This window comes from Oxyura jamaicensis, chromosome 10, assembly GCF_011077185.1.
Source record: "Oxyura jamaicensis isolate SHBP4307 breed ruddy duck chromosome 10, BPBGC_Ojam_1.0, whole genome shotgun sequence".
Lineage (NCBI taxonomy): Eukaryota > Metazoa > Chordata > Aves > Anseriformes > Anatidae > Oxyura > Oxyura jamaicensis.
Genome location: NC_048902.1, coordinates 14,109,736 through 14,131,588, shown reverse-complemented (window position 1 = coordinate 14,131,588; position 21,853 = coordinate 14,109,736). Strand labels below are relative to the sequence as shown.

The following is a 21,853-nucleotide window of genomic DNA, read 5'->3' as shown; positions in this document are numbered from 1 at the left end:
TTTTGTCTTCAAAGAAGAGACCTGATGCAGCTGTTTCGTTAGAAAATAAAGTGTTTATTAAGAAACTAGACATTGAACACCCCTATAGTCTCTGTGAAAAGGGACCGTCCCATTTCCCATTAGCACAGGATGATAGTTATGGCAAGATAAGAATGCTCAAAGATGGAGGAGTCTCATTGACAGAAAATGAGGTAATGATTTACAATAATTAAAAATAAAATAAAATTTTTAAAAAAAAAGGAAAAAAAAAAAAAAAGAAAACAAAAACATCCTTAGACTTGCTACTTAAAGCCACCAATCAGAAACGGCCATGACTGGCTTTCGTTTTCAGCAGTAAGGAACCAGAGACTGTAACTGGTGTTAAACAAATTGAGACATCGATCACAGTGGGGAGAACTGCTTTAAATTATGCTGTACGGTCTGGAGGATTTCTTCTAAGCAGAGATGGACCTGAGCTGCAAAATTCAACCCTTCCTCTGCTAGGGTGTTTGGGTATAGGCTTCTGGTTCAGGCCCACGGATGTGTCTCTACGACTGATACACAGAGTTGAGAGCAGAGTCCCCTGAACAGTGCTAGGGAGAGGAGACAGTTCAGACGGACGAGACATCCCCAGGTCGGGTGGGCGACTCCCAGGAGATGGGGAATTCAGTTCAGACAAGCACCCAGTGATTCGCACGCTTCGCGAAGCTCCTCCTCACTCCGTGAATCCGCAGAATTGAGGTGTGAGTAACGAATGGCCGCGGCTCCTCTCTCGCGGTGCACCTCTCGCATTTCCAGCTCCGATGCGGGCAGGAAAAATTGCTGGAGTTTGGTCATGGTTTCTGAAGTGATCCAACCCGAACCAGGCCTCCTCGTCCTAACGCAGGTGCCCCCCTACGGCACGTCCGTTAACTTAAAGCAATCTGCCACCATTTCTCCCGTACTCTTCTATTGCACTTTACCTTTTTGAGTGAGTGAACCAGGAAAAGAAGCAAGAGAATGGAACGTTCCCAGGGATATCCCTATGAGAAAGCTGATTAAAAAACCTCCTGGCCATCTCCAGAGTGGTTCACGTAGGGCACGTGTAAAGGCAGGGAGAAGCAGAACATCCCATTCTGAGGCTTCTGCCCAATTCTGGTGGATGGGGACCAGGACTCTTTCCACTGGCAGCAACCCCTCAGGGCTGGTGATTTGCAGACATCCCTGGTGTGATAAGGTCATCTCGGGCCACCGAGAAGGCAAGCAAAGCTGAGTGGCTGGTGAGCAAGCTCCTGATTCAATACTCCTCTCCAAAAAGGATCTGGCCAAACCTGAAGCTTTCGGGATTTTGTTTTTCCTCTAGAGAAAATCCTCTTTGCTTATAGGTTTTTCACTGATATGTTTGAGCAAATCTGTATTTCCGCATACACGTGACATCCAGAGAGTCCAAGGAAAACCTTGCAAGTTGCCACGAGGGCAGCTGACTTCTCTTGAGGACAGGATCAAAGGGTTTATTTTTCCATCTGAGAGGCTTTGGATGAAGTAAGACAAAAGTGGGAAGGGAGAGGGGGAGAGAATACAAATACTGGCCAGAGAACAAGATCGATATTCCTGTTTATGCCACAGAAAAAGCAACAGAATACTTATTTTTCCTCTCCTTGGGTCGGTCTGCCTCGAGCTGATCGTTCTGGGAACATGACTGGGTTACAATCAATCTCTACTTGGGTGGGAATACAGGGGAGAGCTAAATGGGGCTGGAAAAGGCCCAGCAACTGGGACCTGCGTGCGCCTGATATGCTTTTCCACTTTGCTTACTGCCCTAGTCCTGGCAAGGACACGGACCCTCCTACGCTATGGATTCTCCATCCATGCGGGAAGTCCAGGCACCTCCTCAGATAAAGCTCATCATTCAAGCAGCAGGAAGAGACCAGAGCACGACAACGATATAGTCAGATCCAACGAGCTGCTCTAACACACAGACAGACAGACAGACAAAAAAAAAGCCTCCTAGAATATGTGCACTTCAAAGATAACCACATCCTCTTCCCATCAGAGAAGTAAGATTTTCTTTCCGTTATTACTCCTTCCAACATTATTTTCTGTGCAAGAACTGGGAGCGGGGCTGCCTTTGCTCTTACCAAAAGTCTTCGTTCTGCTTTAGTTTCTTCCAGGCTCCCGCCTCAGCTCGCTCTGGGAGACCTCCCATCGCGGTGCCACAGTAAGAGGTGATGGCGGCATTCACTGGGTGTTGCGAAGACACAAGCTTACAAGGAAAACTCCAAGCAGGGAGGAGGACATGACTAAAGATGTCAGTTTGGTTGGCTTGGTTGGTTTTGTTTTGTATTTTATTTTAAAGCAAAAGTACAATTATTTACTGTGTTATTAGGATGACTCCTTTCAATTGAGTTTAATTTTCTTTATTTGCTCTCATTGCTGCTGTTGTGCCTTGCAGGAATATTTAACGAACACAGCGACCATTGGAGGAAAGAACAGCCCTGTTATCTGGTGACAGAAAACCACAGTTTCAGTTGGCTTTAACGTGTGTACAGGCAGGGCTGTAGAGTCCTATTAGGAGGAGACCTCAATCCATACAGACCACGCTTACTGCTTCCCACCATTTTGAGGGCACAGCCTATAAACTTGACATCAGAACAGGGACTTTTAAGGAGTTTTTAAAAGCCATGACGTCCTTTGCTGAAATAAACACTGACATCCTCAACATAAATGCCTTGGTTAAGAGGTTTGGAATGTCCAGGGAGGCTTATTGGATTCAACATAATTTCTCTGAAACCTAAAGGGGGAAAAAAAAACAGAAAAAAGAAAAAAGCAAAATAAAGTAAACGAAAAAACAAAAAAGAGCAAAACTAGAAAAAAAGAGAGAGATATCGACACACATGTAATTATTAAAAAAGAACCAAATGAATAACCAGCAAACGGCTGCAGTTAAATTAAAGCCAAAATGCCCTCTCTGGGCAGGGCTATCTCGCTCTCTCTTTCCACCAGGACCAGGCAATCAATTCACCTGGTGCATGCAGGCACAAGTGCTCTGAGGATAAGGGGCATGCAAGCAGTCTGGATGGAGAACTGGAAACAGCTCTCTCCCAGAGGTTCACACTAACCAAGGGTGGAAAAGTTCTAGTTCCTGCCTAGTCCACCCTTCCTTCCAGGCAGGGAGTGAGAAAAGTGTAGGATCCTTCTTATACCTTACTCTTCTCTAATAATTCATGTAGTCTGGCTTAACATTTCTGAAGCAAAAGAATAACATTACGAGGCTGGGGAGACCTGACTCTTATAACCGCTGAGACTTCCTTAGCCTCAGCTGTCCCATCTACCCTGAAACCTGGCATGCTGGAGGCAACTTCTTCTTGGACAACCTCACATCTTTAGAAGTAATTTGAAGGTTTAGGATTTTCCAGAAATATTGGCCAGATGAAAAGGAAAAATAAGTGGAGCAGAAAACACATGCATCCACCTTCCTTCAGTCACAGCAAACTTAGTGAGCAAAGATAACGTTTTCAAGGAAAGTATTAACCATCTCTTCATAATGGCCCTGAGCTGGGATGTTGTGACCAGGGAAACCTACTACTAGCATGTTTTTAGAAAACATATATTAGTATAGAAAGACCATATTAGTATAGAAATCATTAGATGTTCTTTCCTGTTGAAGATGAACATTATTTCCTGAAGTTAGATGCAAACATTCAGGACTTGTGAGAGAATAGTTCTCTGGGCTGGAGGGAGCAAACCTGCTGTGGAACCCTGGATAGGACCCCAGGAGGGAATCCCCTATGCTAAATTCATCCTATTTTTGTGCTAAACCCTTCAAGTTTCTTGACTCATGTTTTTTTCAGGTGTCAACTCATCAGTTTTACATTACTTTCTCAGACACCTATTTGTAGTAGTATTTCTACAACTGAGTCCATCCCAGTGGAATGGGATGAGATAGGGCAGGAATGGGCAGATGTCACTGAAGGTAGCTGCTAAAGCTGCAGTGAAGTAGCTCTTGGCTCAGGGCAGGTATGTAGAACAAAACAGGCTTTTACACCAGTTTTCAAAATCCTCAGTGCAAAACCATTGAGATGCCAGGCCCAAGGCACACATGGCAGGAGCCATGGGATTGCTCTAATCTGTCCCAAATTCTTACGGACCTAAAGGGCATTTCCAAGAAAATTAATGGGATTCCTTAGCTACGTGACTGCTCTGAAATCTGGAAAAGTTTCTGCTCCTCATATGGCCACAGGATCCTCAACACATCACGTAAATCAGCCCCAGTCTGGCATCAGTAGGGCAGCATGAAGCAGCCTGGATGTCCTTGTGAATTGATCTCAATAGGAAAAGCGCCTTCCTCTAGCCTAGGAATGGAAAATTAATCTAAACCAGAGATTTTTTTTTTTCGTATTTCTTCTGTTACCCTTCTATTTCTCTTTCTTTTCTGTCCTATCTCGTTCCATCAGCTCATCAGACACGTGCCTCTTCTGATGAACCTGAGGATGCAGACAAAAGCTGTTTGGTTGTTTTGGAACTGCTTAAACTCGTTTGGGGAAAACTATCTGTTATTCTCAGTGGCCCTGACGGACTAATCCACAGGGGAGAGTAAGGCAGGCTCAGCTTCAGTTCATGTGTCATGAACAAGATTCATAGGCAAATTCCAAGTGCTGAAATATCACTGGTAGTGAGAAAGAGCCTAGCTCAACTCTCAGAGCCAAAGCAGAGTTTAAAGTGCTGATGCTTTGAAAAGTGTATGTAAACTAGTCCATTTCTTATCAGAGCCACTGGGAGACAAATAAACATGGCATCCCTGAACGTCACTATTTATCCTGTTTTGTTTTTCATAATATAAATATACTTTATGGTCACCAAAGGATAGCTGGGAAAATCTATACTCAACAATATCAAGTATCTCAGAGGAGCACTCCTGTCTGCTTTATTTTCTTTGCATTTCTGAGCTCTGCTAAATTAAGGCAATTCCACTGCTGCTGGACCACGTGCAACAGACCTAAAAACCCACCGGGGACACACAGCCTCGGCAAAGGGACATGTGAAAGATCAGCAAGACTTAAGCCTGGGAATGCCAAGGGCTTTGCTCTTGGTTGTCAACACTAAGCTCAGAATCCCAGCTGCCGGGACGTCTGTTGGCAGCAGGGTGTCTGCAGGGTGGGACTGGGGTAGGGGTTATCCCATAACCAACATGCAGTCACTAGTGAGGGACAATGAGGGACATGGCAGGAGCATAGCCTCTATTTCTGAAGCTAGGGGCTGAATGCACACACTGATGACTTGGGAAAACAATGAAGCATTGGTCATTTTGGCATTCTCTCCTGATTTATTCAAGTTCCCAAAGTATCTGAAAAAAAACAAACATGCTTCTTGCCTGACTGATCATTCCTCTTTCCTCACTGCTATCTCCCATCCTGTACTGCTACCTTCACCCCCATTCTCTTGTATGGAGCAGAAACCAACAAGGCTCTTGCTACGTTTCACTATCAGATGTGAGATGGATGATGTTCACTGAGATGTCCGGGGTTAGAATGGGTGAATCTCAACAGGTTCAGAGTTTGGATTCTGCAATGACAAATGTAACCTTTCCACTATCAAAGCTTTTAGATCATAAAAAAGTAGCTTGGAAATTTCTTAAAGAATGGGCTTTTTGTTTGTTTGTTTGGCCCCTTTTCTCCCTCCCCCCAAAATAACAACAACAACAAAAAAAAGCATTCACCTTTTTGGAAGGTTGGGGAAATCTTAAAAATAATTCTTTTTGTGAAGGTTCACATTTGTCAGTGCCAGTTGAAAACGGGGAGAAAAAAATACTATCTTTGAAATTGGTTGTAGATTTGGAGGGAAGCTCCTATATATAAGCCTGAAAATAGTGAGGAGGTTAAAAAATAATAATAATAATAATAAATCACCAAATAAAACAACCAAAGGAAAAAAAATGAACTGACAAAAATAAAAAATAGAAAACCACTGTAGATTCAAAGCAAAAGTACTCCAAACACCTACAAAATTGGGAAGGGTCTGACAGATCAAACTTTGTGCTTGTCCCTGTTCTAGGGAGACCACGTTTCGTATTAAAACTTAATGCCGTCTGTCTTTCCTAATAGTCATGGTATGGGAGTGGAATAAATGTATGGAGAGCGTTGGAGAACAGGGGAGGAGGAATGAGCTCAGATTTGCTGTGCAGCTCTAACAGCTTGAGATGGAAAGGGCACATGGGGCATTTCTCTAAGCAGGCTGGGGGATGTGGCAATGAAAGGACAAGAAGATTGAAGGCAACCAAACCATGCAATCAGTTTTTGTCTTCAACCCTGGCCATCCACTTAGTCCTCCAGAGCTGTCTTGAGTTTCCAACACCCTGACTGGTGAGTCTCAGCCACTCCTCCCCATGCACACACCCAATCCAGCCTACGGACAGCACCTTGCGAGGAATGCCCTGCTTGCACTGTCTTACAGCAAGACTAAGGAGACAAAAGAGAAAAATTCACCTTGCCACCACTGTTTGCTTTCCAGTACAACTGCAACTGTTCAAACATTTGCCTGAGATTGCTCCAGGCCACATGAGGAGAGCATCAGGGAATGGGACGTTCAGAAGGCAAGAGAACGACACAGAAACGATGCTCAACTCATGGCAGCCCCATCCACCGCAGCGGCAGGAGGGGGGCAGCCCAGTTTTGAAACCCATGGGTCAAACTACTCTTAGAAAAAAAAGCAGCATAAGTTGCTGTGGGAAAGGGTGAAAAAAGTAACGGGATGTCATACAATGCCTGGCAAGAATGGATTAATTAAAAACAGCAAATTAGGGGCAAGAAACTGGCCAAACACAACACTGCTATCCAGACAGTGACAGAGCTTTGATGTCTCTTCTATGTTACAGCAGAATTTGAGATATCAAGGAAAAGCAATAGGAGACTCCAACACCCGTGTACATTATCTTTGTCTATGCACAGATATGAAGTACGAATAGCATCAGAGGAGGCATGAAAACCATCAAGCCTGGACCACATCCAGAGCGAACGAAACAACCATCCATCTAGTGAAAGCCAGCACAGATACATCTACACCTAAGGGGAACGCAGCACGGCAATCCAGTTTTCCTGCCATGGATGGGTTCATCTGCAGGGCTCTGATACAGAATCCTCTTTCTTTCTCTCCCCCGACATATAACAGGGCGAGAAGCAGCCCAGCCTGAGGTTTCGCTTGCCATGACAAAGCAGGTCACAGCAGCCCAGCAGAGGCACACCACGAGGTTCTCCCCAGCGCTCTCAGCTGCAGACAAGCACGCCATCTCAAATCAAACAGCCTGGCCCTCCTCTCACTTACACCATCCCATCACTGTTGACCACAGTGGAGAACTGAAAGACATTTTAGCCCACAGATGAATTTCACGCCAATACACAGACCTCAAGCAGACCTTCAAGCAGACAACAACTCTTTGAAGGTTCACAGAGAGGTTCTCGGAGCTACAGATGTGCTTGTGGCTGTTCATTTTCATGGAAACAGGGTCCTTATCCCCCTCCACAGCAGCTCACCTTGTATTGTTGTTCATTTTCCATGGCTTAACCTCACGTTAGAGTCTCCCACTTTAGTCAGTGAGATCTCACACCACTGGAGACCTCTTGGGAATGTGCTGGATGGAGCTCTAGCTATGGTTTGTGGCATCTTCATCTTCTCCACAACCCAAAACCATGAGCAGAGGGTTGAGGCACTGTGTATGTTTTTGAGGACAGGAAAGGGAAGAGATGGGCTAAGAACAAGAGAAACAGGAGAAGCAAATGGCTCCAGAAGATCCCATTTCCACACAAGTTTCTCTTATGCTTAACCATAGTGGAGGAAGGGATAGGACAATACTGCAGACACCCAACAGCTGAACGACGTTCCTTGAGAAAAGGGCAGTGCTCCTGGCTTTCCACGCAGTAAACTCTGTAAGACTGTGTAAGACTCATTAAACCCTTGGTCGGAGGAATTCCAGCATCCGTAGCATTTCTGCTGTTGCTGCCGTTAATGTGAGCCATTTCTCTATTAGCTGGGATCACAAGTTTGTTTTCTCTGGAACTCCTTCGTGGATGGAGGAGTTCCAAGATACTAAACGATGTAGCCTGATAGCTCAGGAGGCAGAGCTCCAAGATTCCCCCACAATTCCCCTTAGGAAAAGCCCCAAAGTGGGAAAGTGCTTACCAGGGTATAAAATTTTAAAATATAAAATAAAATAAAAAAGGAAGAAAAATACAAAAAGTCTATTTAAGACTAAGTGCAAAATAAAAAGGCTATTTTTAGGCCTGCTGCAGCATCTGAGATGCCCTGTGATTTGAGGTGAAGCTACCCTCCCTGTCCAGAAGCACAGCCAATGCTTTCCTCCAGGCTGCACAGAGGTGCAGCTATTTAAAGCCACTCGGAGGCCCACTGCATGATGGAAAGCAGCCAGATCAGTTGGGCCTCCTCGGTTTTGTTTTCATTAGATTGAAGCCAGAGTATGTGGAATTATTTGTAAGAGGACCAGTGAAGGGGGACGGGCTGGGCACCCAGCAAGTTCCACCATAACATACAGAGGTCAGCCTCACCTCAGATAAATTGTACGGGGTCAGTGAAGGTATCCGAACAGAGAGGATGCCTTATTCTGTCCCTCATGACACCCACAGCCCTGCAAAGGTGCATGGCAAAACTCTTGAGGTTTCCAGGCCAGCCATGAGAACAAGCTGCAGGAAAGTTTCCAAATGCCTGAAAGTTGGGTGGTAGCTTATAAACTGGGTGCCATTGGGCTGTTCTGCCCCCGTCCCTCTGTGTGCTTGCACCAGTACATCACAGAGCCTTCCCCTCTATAGTTCTCACCAACTCGAGCATCAACAGTTTCTCCCTGCCTCTGTAAATCCCCATTTCTCACAGTCATGCACTTCCTCCGCCTCTGAACTCCACAAAGCCCACAGGACCCAGCATCAAAGATCTCATCCCACCAAGTAATGCCTTATTTTCATATCACTTTGGTTTTCAAATACGTATTTTTTCTTTGGCCCTCGGAGTGCTGCCGATTTAAGAGCTGCGCACTGTTTTGCAAGAGCTTCTCATTTCCACTTTGCCTGACAGGTATTCGCGTCCCTCTGTTCCCCAGCCGCTTCAGATAGCAGGAGTTACCCTGAGCGTTTTACATGGAGCTATTGAAACCACCAACTACCCTGCTCAGCAATGAACATCCGCCGAGAAAGAACCTGGTCGGGCTCGTGCTCCGTAATTGCTGATTAATTCCAATTACTGTACAGCCGATCCACCGGCACCGCAGATCGCCACATCAAAGACCCAACTGGCAAAGGAAGCCCCTAAGTTACAGCAGCAACAGCCTCGTTACAAACTTCTTTTCAGCCGGGGAGCGCTTCATAAACATTAATTCGTTACGCCTCGCTCGTTCCCTTGGGAGGCAGGAGCTGTTGTATTCATTACACAGATGGCAGAACTGTGGCACGGGATGGGAACGGAGTTTGTCCGAGGTCTCCAGAGGAATCGGTGCCAGGGCGTGAGCACTGCACAGGGAACAGCCCCAGCTCCTGGGTCCCATCCTGTCCATGAGACCTGGTGCCTGGAAGGGGGCAGGAGAGCTCGGTAAAGCCAGATGGTCAGGACGTGAGCGCAGACGCCAGAGGAGATGCATACGGTGGGTAGGAAAGCACAGAGCTCTGCAGGCTGCAGCTGGGACCAGACGGTTCCGACGATGCTCTCCTGCTCCTCGATGAAGATGAGGCTGGCAGAGGAGCTGATCAAGGGCCAGAATAAATTCTTGCTCACGCAGGTCTCTTTAGTCTGCCATCTGCTCCAGCAATACCTGACTTCATCTGGAAAGGCCGGAGCTGCCTTCCAGGAAGCCCAGGAGCAGTACAAGCCCAGGAGCCTGACGTGTCAGGAGAAGCTTCCTTCGGGAAAGAAGATTTAATAGAGTTTGCAAATCAAGGATGGAAACTGAGGAGCGCTAGAGATCTCAGCAGGCAAGGAGGCACAGAGCGATACAGAGGAGTTGTAAATGGGAAGAGGATGAGCTGAGGGCAAAAAAGCACTGTGAGAGCAGCAGGGAGCCTCGAGGAATGAGGTTTTGTTGATTTTTTCGGCTGCTTGGATTCAGGGTTGTTTGGTATTGTTGTCCTTCATCTGTGTTTCTCCAGCACCCTTACTCCGCTGATGGTTTTGGAAATGAGGGCTACCACCACAACTCTTCTTTCCTTCATAATTGCCCCACTAGATGTTTTTTTTTAAAACAAGTTGCACCAAAATACCTTAGAAGAATGTTATTAAGCTTTTGAGAGGGGAGATCCTGACTCCATAGTTTCCTTCAAGACCAGGTTTTGGTACCTGCCAACACATGGGAAGCTCTCCATCATGCATCCCAGGGCACCCCTAGGACTGAGCTTTCACCAGATGAAGAGGTCAGCAAGCAGAGGAACAAGGCTGGTGCTAGGATGATGCTGCTCCTAGGGAACCGTTTCGGTAGCACCAACTGAAAAAGTGGCTGATATTTGTGGTGCACTTCTTTCTGCAGGAGGGGAGAAAAGGCATCGCTCCCACAAAACACGTGGAACTCAGCAAATTTTTGCAAGAGAAGCTCTGAAAAACCTAGAAAGACCCTTTCTCCTGCAGCCAGCAATGAGAGATGAGGTGGGTGGGGAGCCCCCAAACTGCCCACGCAGGGGAGCTCCTGGTGGCTGCTGTGCCAGGAGACCCTCCCTCCTCCCTGCAGCAGACAAGGAGCTGTGCAGGGCAGGAAGGTCCTGCACATCACTGCAGGGCAGCAAATGAAGGCCAAACCCCAAATACGCGGTGTCTGTAAATGAGGCATTTCCATTCAGGGGGAGAAAGACCAGGGTTTCTTTCTTGTAAGGTTTTTCCAGCAAGCAGCCTAGCAGTGAATTTTTTGCTCTGGCAGTCAGCTCCAAGCTTAATAAACTACACGACTGCCAGACCAGTCTTTGACCCAGTTTCATTTTTGGTCTGAAACTAAGTCTCTCTCATCGAGTCACCTAAATGTACGAGGCATTTAAAGCACTGCAGCCCAATCTCATTTCACACCGTATAACTCCGTGTGAGCCTTTGTGTCTGTCCCACCTGTATCACAGCACATGCTGATCACATCACAGCACGGATGAGGGACAGAGAAGGGGCTGAGCTCCCAGGCCTGCAGGCGGGGAGGCACTGCAACATGGAAAGCTCTGGGACTTTAACTGCCCAAACCTCATTTTCCTTCCACCAGAGGACTGCAAGGTTGAGAAAAAGGGAAACAGCTCTACTTAAAAATCGAGATCTTTCTTCTTCTAACCATCCTTCATGCAGAAGGCAGAAGTCCCGCCTATCACCCCAGCAGGACACGTCCTCCTCAAAGCTAGAGCTGCCAGAAAGTGCCAGAAGGAAGCAGGAGCTGCTGTGTGCAGGACGCGTGGGCTGGCCCGTGGGCAGCGCGTGCGTGGAGCACGTGGCAGGGAGCAGGGGGACGTGGAACGGGGCACGGGAGCCGTGAGCAGGCACGTGTGGGGCTGAGAGCACAGCCCTGCCGAGCATTTACTCTCGCTTTACATTACGGGTTTAATGGCTTTTAACGGGAGACTTTGTAAGCAATCAGGAATCGGAACAAAAGGAGCTGGGGGAATAATTATTCTAACCAGGGGAGCTAAAGAACATGGCAAAATTGTGTGCTGAGCAATCATGCTAATTAAAGGCACCCAGAAGAATCAGGATAGAAACGCCAAATGGTTTTCACTCTGCTGCCCTAATCCACTAACTGCCTCCTCGCCTTGACTCCCACCAGCTGCGGGAAGGACGGCTCCGGGTGAGCTGGCTCGTAGCAATAAAGGGACCGAGCTAAACAAGAGCCACGGGGGACTGGTCCCCTCTGCGCCGAAGGGCTGAAGCGATGCCTGGCCTGCCAGGTCGACCAGCAGCTTCTCTGCACCGCCAGGCTGGGGGAGCAGATGCCCCTGCAGTCTCTGGCTGAGCACCGAGGTTTCAAACACACTTTGCAGAAGAAGAGCAGCTGCTGGCGACCACCAGCACAAGGCTGAGCACAAGCCACAGTGACCACCCTGGGCCTTCTGTGCCAGTCAGCCCTGCAGCATGATCGCTTCTCTGTAACAGCCATGGCTTTCCAGTGGATAAAGGCATCTCCTAAGCAATGGAGCTCATCCTGATCTTGCAGTGCTTAAAATGCCAGTCCTCGTGCTGAGTTTTTATGCCACGCCAACATCAGAACAGCCAGAACTAATGCTACAACATGGGAAATTTTTCACCCAGAGAAAGTGGAGACTGACAAAATGTCCACATCATAGGTAAAAGAAATGAATGTACCATTGCTCCAACAGGCTGGAGGCTTTACAGACACAAATAAAAACTTTCACGGCCTCAGCCTGGTGAAAACCCAAGCCTGATCCCTCAGGATCTGCTGGGTGTGACGTGCTGGGATGTCTGGGTGAGACCTTCAGACACTGTTGGAGCCCAACAGGTCAGCACATGCCAAGGCAGAGAACACGACACAGTGGTGAATTCCCATGCTGTGCCCAAGGAAGGTCTCAGTCCTTTCCACCCCCCTGAGAAGATCCACCTCCGATACCTGCTCCCGGGAGATGGGAATGCTTTTTTCCCTAGTCATGCAGGGCTGGGTTTTGTTGCAGCAGTTCCCGGTGCTGGCACGGAGTATGAGTTACGTGCAGGAGAGGTGGGGCAGCAGAACACCCGTGCTAACAATTGCCATCAGGTAACAGCTTACTATTTAAAAAGCAATGGTTTGTTTGTTAATCAACGGGTCCATTAACATGGAGCAAATGCCTCTCTAATGGACACCCACAGGATCACAGGCTGAACTATTTGTGTGCAGCATCTTTTGATTGATTCACCCTAAAGATCATCAAGTAAATGAGAGAGGATGTAATATTTCTCCAGGAAGCATTCCGCAGTGGATACATTGATTGCAACGCTCAGCCAGCTGCCGCGTGCCAGTCTCTTCTTAAAGAGACTTCGTGTTTGATTCGTTGATTAAATATTTCAGAACTGCAAACAAATCAGGGACATTGATTCACTTTTGCCAGATGCTTGGTCCACGGAAAGCTGGTATCCTGCCAAGGAGGATGATGTGAGTGGCCAGTGCCCAGCCTGCTCCCATCTCCCTGCCCTCAGGCTCACCGTACAGGTCTCACGGTCCTTCCCCAGCCGAACAGGTCACTGCCATGCTTCTGCTTCTCTGCCTCCTCTCACCACCACTAAATCCTTGGCCCAAGCCAAGGGGGCCTGCTTGGTTGCACACCAGGAGCACAGAACTGTTGACTCAAGTATTCAAATCTACTTGCTTCTTAAGCTGCAAAATCACGGTCCTTTTTGCCAGCCAAAGCCTCTCTGACTCCTGCTCTGTCACCACAAAGATCCTATTTTTCATTGAAAGCCCAGTGATAGCCCAACTGGACAGGAGGAGGCATGGATGCGAATGAAGAATATCCTGAGAACTAAGGAAGAAAGTCCAGAGCCCGTGAAAAAAATTGCAATGAAATGACCAATGAGTAATTTGCCACCGCAGCACTCCCAGCTGGCAGATGGTCCATGAGCCGAGAGCTAAGTACTTGCTGCAATTTTCATTTTGCACAAGCAGGTGTTTATTTTCCTTTTTTTTTTTTTTTTCCCTACAGACCAAACACTGGACTGACACTTCCTTTGTGAGCTGCTGCAAAACCACCTTCTTCTGAAAGTGCCCTGCAAAACCACGGCAACACCGCCAGTTCGTGAGCAAGCCCTGCCACTGCTCGCCCAGCCGCAGCCCTGATGGAGCTGTCACAGCCGCCCTGGAGGAGCCCAGCAGGGCCAGGAGAGCCAAGGCTGCTGCCACCGCCTCAGAAATGACACGCTTCTTTCGCATGCAAATGAAGCACACAAATTGAGAGCAGACCCTCCTTTTCCCCTCTGAGCTACTCATAAATGACGGAGGCGAAGGGTCTTGGAGGCAGGCGCGGCACGTGCAGGTGGAACACGGAGGTACAAAGGACAGATCTGCTAATTGGAGGCGAAATGAGAAAGCTAAACACTCACCCAGGTCCCACGGGGAGACACAGCCAACCCTCCCCTCCGGAGATAAGCTCCATCAAGAGAGAGTCCAGCCTGCTGGGATAATGATTCCTTGAGGCATATCAGAGGTGCCAGCATTTATAAATGGGGGCCTTTCTCTGCTATAGCTTCCATCCTTTCTCCCCTTCAGTACCGGCAGGGAAAAAAAAAAAAAAAAAAAAAAAAAAAGCCTGCAGGTCCCATTGAGGCTGATCTACACGTGCCATCACCATCTCACAGCCGGGCAACAAGGGAAGGGCTACAGGTATAAGCTTGGCCGGGGATGCTCAGCTCCTGCCCCCATTTCCTTTCTTTTCAAAGAAAACAAGATTGAGTTTGTATTGACTACCGAGAAAACGAGACAACATTATACAGGACACGACCCTCCACAATCAAATTAGGTCATTGCAACACCATAACCAGCACAGAACACGTAGCTGTGATAGCGCATAGGACCAAGGAGAATGTTTTTATGCAGCAAATATTAAAAGACAAAAAGGAAAATGAATCATATCAGGACATCAAGCAAAACCAGAACATAAGTTTGGAGGGGCAGGAACAAGCAGCACTCCTGTCTCGAGGCTTCCCTCACTAAACCTCCCTGTGCACCCTGCTCAGACTGGGGTGCCACTTCTCAGAGCTTGCCATTAGAAGCACAGCAAGTGCTGGCAAATAGTTTTGCCACCTCCTGCACAGCTCCCTGGCTTCCCCTCCCCACAGGGCTGACTGTTTCCAAAAGAGCAAAGCCCCTATTCCCAGAGCAGCTTTCCAGCCAGGGCCCCCACTCTGTCAGCAAAACAGCCAGCAGCAACATACTCAAGGTGCTGATTTCAGGAGCGCTGAGGTTTGTTTCGATAGGGGACTTAGCGTCCTACATTTGCTTTAGGTCACCACTTCTGTGTCTATATATAAATTGCACACAGATCATCAGAAAATAAAAACCGAAGGCATGGTCCAGCTACACAGGCTTTGCCATCGTGGCTTGGCACCCAGCTCTCCTCCTGCCTCCCTCGCCCAGCTCAAGCCTCTCAAAATGTGCTGTCCTGAGCTCTCAGACTCCCGCAGGAAAGCGCTTATCACCCAAGCCATCACCAACAGAGGCCAATCCATAAAGCTGCTTCGACAGGGTGGGATTACTGGGTGTAGCAGCAGTGGCATTCACTGCTGCTCTAGGACTGAGAAGATCTAGATGTGGGGCCTGGGCTCTGCATGAACTGGGATGTAAGCACTGCCATCCAGGCAGGTCCAAACCCAGCTCAGCACAACTGTCCCAGCGCCTGCTCCTCCCCATCGAGTGGAAGAACATGCACTCATTATAGTCATCTGCCAAGTGTGGGAGGGAGGACACAAAAGCTTCCTAAAACCCAAGATTTACATACCAGTTTGCAGCAGTTTCCCCACTGCGTAACGAGTACATTAACTTCAGCCAGCCTGATTCTCCAGAGATGACGAGATGGAAAAGAATGATCGAAGTAAACTGTGATAGAGTTTTTGATTAAGAAGCTGTTGATCAATAAAAGTTATCTGCAGGGCACAGAGTGTTAATGAGCTACCATTCCTTCAGCAAAGCAACACCTGAGCCTGCACTACCTGCTCAACACAGCCCACGGAGGTCAAAGACTTTGCTACCCTTATTCCCCAGGACTGACAAGGTGAGAACATGGGCCTCTGCGTAGGTAGAGACCTCAGGTCTCCCCTGCCCCCCTTGTTGTTTAAGGGGTGATGGTGTAAGAAGGAAACAATATGACTTTAGAGAGAAATTTGGCTCGAAAGAGAGGAACGAAAAAGCTCAACCACCTGATTCAAGGCTTGAAATGCTATGTTTGGGGGTGGGCGAAAAGAAATTGAAAAGGCATTCATAACCTTCTCAGACAGCTCCATTAATTCAAAGAGGCCTTCCAGCTCTGCAGCCGTAGCACCAGCACCCAGCACATCTACAGGGAACAGCAGCTGAGGAGCAGGAGGGAGCAGCCAGCCAGGCTACTTGTCCCTGCAGACGGTGATGTGATGCTCAAAATGAACCACAGCACAGCCCACAATTGCTGTCACGCTATTGTGCCCCCAGCAGTGATGTAGCTGCAAAGAAGTATTAGGTGTTAAGACTTATTAATGTCTTAAATTAATCCCAAAAGGTTCCAAAGCATTGACGGGTGGACTTCAGAACGGGTTTCTCGTAGTAATGCAGCCACCTGTTTAATAGCACACAGCAGCAGGGCTGCACAAGGGTTTCAGAGAGCAGGTGGAAAGAAGAGCTTCAGATTAAAGCTACAGAAAAGAGACCAGGCTTTCATGGACAGAGACAGACAATATCATCATGTCCACCCAAATTCAGCCACATCGTAACTAATCATTTTACTCCTCCAGAAATATCCAGTGACCACAAGGAGCTGCTAGGATCCTTGTATCACATTTCTTCCCAAAGTCGTCTCTGACAGCCCAACACAGCCTGCCTACGAAAGGGATTTCTTTTCCCAGAACTCACTCAGCCTTCCCATCCTTGGAGGGTCTAGGGAGAGTTGAGGGAAAAAAAAATAAACCGACAGACAGGATACGCTTTCCGGAGTGTCCCAAAGGAAACAGAGGGGATGAACACATTAGGGTTTCTCTCCCAGTTTCTCAAATTCTCACGGAACTGGGGTTTGCAATTGTCCTCTGCAGAGACCATGTCAAGACAGATCATTAATACTACTTGATGCCGAGGATCTTTAGTATTGAAAAGCATAACAATTACTTAGTCCAAATCTCTATATTATTCATAAGATCCATATCTATCACGGATATAATATTTACGCTACTATGGGGAAATGTAATAAATAAGCCAATAAGCACTTCCTTCCTCCAGGTCAAGATGAAAGTCTGTATCTTGGAGAGCGATGCTGTCCTCGGGCAGCAAGGCGTGTATCCCAGGCTCCCTGCTCAGCTTCATCAGCCAGGAACTAAAGCCAAGGTAAAAAATAATTGTTTTTCTTCCCAGCCCAGCAAAACCCTGACCAAGCAGGCCAGGAGGCAATGCCTAGGTCAGCGCAGCTCCTAGGAGGTCTCCAAGGGGAGATTTTTTCAGAATTAGTTGGCAGAAAAAGTAGAAATGTGTTAGGCTGTAGCATGCCACCCAATTATCTACCTGGAAAGGAGAAGGAAAAGTTCAGAATCGGTGTTTTGTTGACTTGCTATGTACAGCTCCCAGAAGCAGTTTGTCCATCTAAACTCCTGACTGCACTTGGCACCAGCCTGGCTGTGGAAGGACCTCAGGTGGCGACTCAAACACGCCGTGGTCCAGCAGGTTGAACGTGGGCCTGGCTGCTGGCTGTCAGCAACCCAGCGTGACCTTGAGCAAATCAGTGTCTTTCCAGCTGCTTTTCCTCATCCATAAAATGGAGATGAAGATTCTTGGCAGCCCCTTGTTGGGTTGGAAGGAGAAACGCATCTTTTCAGGAAGCAGTGGAAGAGCAGGATGCTAGGTCCCTTCTCTCCTTTAAGAATAGGGGAAAATATACCCCACCTCCCAAATACACGCCACCTCCCAAACGCTCAGCTCCCTGCTCTGCTCTCAGAGAGGTTCCCCTGACATCTGGGCTCTGCTGGGATCTGGCACGAGAACAGGACAGTCCCACCCCACCTCTGGAATTTGCCCAGGATTTATTTTTAACGCAGCCCTCACTGTGAACACTCGTGGTGGGATTCGTATGGTCTCACGCTGATCTCTGCCTCTGCGCTAGTCCTACCCTGGCTGTGTGGATAGCTAGTAGCACCGAGAGAGCAGACGGTGCCATCGCCCTCATCCTGAACAACATGCTGAACGCAGGGCACCGAGCATCCCATCTCCTTCCAACGTAGAAAGGGAGCCTCGGGGAATCGCCTCAGATGGAGCTTTCCATGCTGTCCGGGGGCAAATTTGTTCTAGAGAATGGCACACTAAACACAGCCTGGAATTAGGCTAAAAATGACAATTTCAAAATCATGGAGCCCTCTGCCAAGCTCTTTATGCCTTTCTGGCTTTGGATTGCGAGCAATGGGGTGGAGCAGGAGCTGTGGCTGGTCCAAGGGAAGGCTCGGAGAGTGGGCTGCAGCCTTCTGCTGCATCGAGTCCTCAGGTATGTTTTGAGGCACGAGGTCCTTTGCTTTGGCACGCACATGGTGGCCATCGTTTCCCCATGCTTGGAGTTCCACATCAATTACAGTGCAGAGATGTAAAATGACTGATACTTTTAATACAAAGGCCCTGTCATTTATTTATTAGCTGGCGACAGGCCCCGCAGTCCAGGATGGATGCATTATAAATCAGCTGCATTTCTAACCATTAAAAATTCATCCAATTCATAATGTAGGACGCCAGTAATTTCCTTATTAGTGGTGAGTGTGAAGGATTTTTCTTTCTTCTCCCTTGGTTTTACTTCGCTTCTTTGCGTTCCCAAAGATCTTGCTCATCTGAGGATTAGCTCAGCTTAATCCTACAAAAGGGAGGTGGAAGGCGGGGGGAAGGGAGACAAGGGCTGAAGTCATTTTGTTCCAGTGTTTTCTTCTAATTGCAAATTTGCCATATTAACTTAGGAGACAGAGCTGCCTTCTCTCCTAGTCACACTTACAGGAGTCAGGGAGACTGCTCATCCTGAATTTAAGAGATGCTTTTAGGGAAACGAGTAAAATAAATCCCTTTTCTTTGGCAAAGGGGAAAAAGGAGATATAGTGGTAGGACAGGGAAGGTTAAAGTTTTTTAAATCTATTAGCGATATAAGAGCAGGTACCAAAATGCTTTGAAGTGGTATATTTAAAAAAGATCAAATGTACATATTATATATTTAAAAAAGATCAAATGTACATATTATATAACATATATCATATAGAATATGTATATGAATATGTAGGCACGTTAGCCGTTAGCCTCAGTGCTCCAAATCATTGCGAAAAATAGGTTAGTAGGGCTGAAAGGCAAGTGTGACATTTCTGCAGACGCATGACTGCTCCAGAGAACTGCTGCACCATCAGCACAAACCCAAACTTGGAGCCAACACCAGGAAAAGTCTACGCCAAGCTGCAGAGCATCGCTGGCTGGGGTACTGCACCCCATATCGACTACGCTTAGCTGCGGACAGCAGGACAGTCCGAGGGGGGATGTGGTACATACAGGCATTTTCATGCTCTCATTGAGTCTCTATTTCTGTCTCTGAAACAGATCTGTTCAGGTAGGGGCAAGAAGAGAGGGCGTGAAGAGCAGTTTCAAACACGGTTCAGCATTAGGTAACTCGCAGCCTGGTTAGGAACAAGCGTGCAGGAATGTGAAAATGGATTATGCAATAAACCCTGCCTTAATGGGAGACAAGGCAGGGCATCGGGAGCAATCCTTACACGCTGTGAATTCAGTGTACTTTTCACCTCAAGACACTCGCACACAAATCTTGCGTCAGCTCCACGTGGCAATGCGTTTGCTGAGTTCTCGGTGTGGTTGGCTCACATCGGTAAATCATGCCGAGTTCAACAAGGCTAGTGCTTTATGCTAAACCACGGCGCACCAGGGATGCTCCAGGTCAGGCCTTCAGGAGCACAGCAGCAGAAGTGCCTGGGTGCGAGTGAGAAGAGCACCCACTCATGCCACCGCTACCTCAATGCAGCATCAGCGTGCCCCGTGCCACCGGCCCTGCTGGCAGCCATCCCACTCCCCCGGAAACACTCTGCAACCAAGAATGACTATTTCTACATATTTCTTAAACGAATAACATCTTATTGTGCGGGTCTTCCAGCAGTTTTCAGAATTGAACAAAGTATTTTGATCTGTTTAGCCCAAAATCAGCAGTCAAGTTTGTTATTTTTTAACCTCCCCTGATGGTTACCCAACTTCCCTGCTGGATCCTGGGCTGTACTTCTTGTCTAATAACTTTAGTGCTGTGTGTGCTGTTGTGCAAGCCTGCCCCAGTTCCTAAACATTAGCAGCTATCTTTAATCAGGACTTGTAATTTAACTGGACAATGAAGAGAGAATGAGAGCTTTCAATCTTCTAACCAGAAGACATCTCCTGTCTGACCACGATGATTTCCCCATGCACCTCTGAGCTAGATTATAAACCTGAAAACCACTCTGGTTAGATTAAAAAGTCACGATGAAATCCTGCAAATTCTGGGAGCTCCCAGTGCCTTTCGGGGTACCCCACTGCCAGGACCACAGCAAACCACAGACCCTTCCCTCTGGCCCCACGGGCACAGAGGTGCCCCAGCCCCCTGATAACTTTCCCAGCAGCCAAGCATTAGAAGCCACAATAAACCCATTAAAAGCAAGATAAACATTTAACTGATGGCCAAAAGAAATCAGTACTGCAACTGTACCAACATGCAGATACGCACACAAGCTATTTTAAAGCAACCCAAACCATAATTCACACCATTAATGTGCCATTAGGAGAACACTCTTGAAACCTCCTTCGTTACCACTGGCACCAGCAGTGCCTGAGATTGCAGTACCTCAGGTCACACACCGTGCCTCTCTCTCGCCTTTCAGGGACACAGTCCCAGGCACAAGGAGCAGGGGCTGATGAACAAAGCTCTCCTTCCTCTGGCAAGGACACCTCCATCGGGTTTAAGAGCACTGTGGGGTCAATGAGAGCACCTGGACATGGAGGAGCACTGCTATCTGAGAACACAGCCATCACGTAGAGAATTAAACCCTCCCTTATCCCCATCTGCCCGAGTCCTTTTCTCTCACCCTGCTGCAACACATCTTGACTCATTCCATGGCACAGATGAAAAAAAAAACCAACTGTGCTGTCAGTGCCTGAACACCCTCTAGAACCAGAGACGCAAACATCTTTGGTGGCTTTGGGCAGTCCACACCAGGGGAACAGCCTGGGCATTCAGCAAAACCCACACGTGTGCGGGCAGCATCAGTCCAGAGGCAGAGGTGGTCAGCCTGTAGGTGTCACTGTGCAGGAGCTGCACCGTGGGGATGAAGAAGGACTGCTCCAGCACAGGCTTCGCACTGTGCTCATCCCACGGTGCGTGGCAGGCTGGTGGGGAACACCATGGATGCAGAGTGCAACGAGAGCTTGAACAAGGGACAAATGCAATACAGACCATCAGGAGTACGTGTGTACATCCTCCCTGAGATAATGCACATCCTGGGCAGTTGTGGTCCAGGCAAGGAACAGACCACCCATCTGATGCTAGGACAAGGCTGCCAGGCAGCGAGGGCTGTGCTAGAGCTGCTCCAAACCCAAGAGAAGTCAGCTCAGAGCCTCTCCTCACCTGGCTTGTTCACTGCTTGACAGCTGAAACATCACAGGCCCCCTTCCAAACCAACCCCAGGTGGGCTAACCCTGCTTGCTGCCCCTACAGGCATTGGGATTAAAGCATCCAGAGGAGATGCCTTCAGGTCAGAGGAGCAAGCAGATAGTTGCACATCAGAAAACACTGCCCCTGTCCTGCATCACTGCTTGATGTCTGTATCTGGCAGTATTTCCTCCACCAGAACAGCCTCTCTGGCGGCTGGTCAACATCAGCAGCACAATGCCATGCTCTGCTTGATTTAAGGGCTTCTCTTCCTAATGAATCCCCACCACCAGGCAAGTCCCAGCTTGACGTGCCACCACCACCACATCTTTGCTGCCAGCACCACCTCCCTGCACAGGGCTGGAGCCTGTGCAGCCACACTGACTGCGGGTGTTGCTACAAACATCTTTGGTAAGCAGATTGAAGATATACAAAATGGATACTGCCAGACTTTCCACGACAGCAGGAAAAACTCATCTCTGTGGCATCTTCATGGCAGAAAGATTTGAGGATTGACTCCTTGAGCATAAGGTTGAGATTCAAAGTGCTGGGGTGATCTCTCCACTTCTGCTGAAGTAGATTGGGCTTCCAAA

At 48.0% G+C, this 21,853-nt stretch overlaps 1 protein-coding gene across 8 annotated transcripts in view; it reads right to left on the bottom strand.

The window, feature by feature from the left end:
• The window catches only part of NTRK3 (neurotrophic receptor tyrosine kinase 3), a 191,207-nt gene that overhangs the window by 63,605 nt on the left and 105,749 nt on the right, over positions 1 to 21,853 (bottom strand). The window contains exon 13 of one of the 8 annotated variants that reach the window (XM_035336273.1): positions 34 to 2,749. The exons of 5 other annotated variants lie outside the window; for them this stretch is intronic. In XM_035336273.1, coding sequence (XP_035192164.1) covers positions 2,631 to 2,749 — 119 coding nt within the window. In that variant the 3' untranslated portion in view covers positions 34 to 2,630. Of the gene's footprint in view, positions 1 to 33; positions 2,750 to 18,429; positions 18,477 to 19,470; positions 19,536 to 21,853 lie in introns of those variants that run through there. 2 more of the 8 variants (XM_035336275.1, XM_035336274.1) reach the window with 2 other exon arrangements.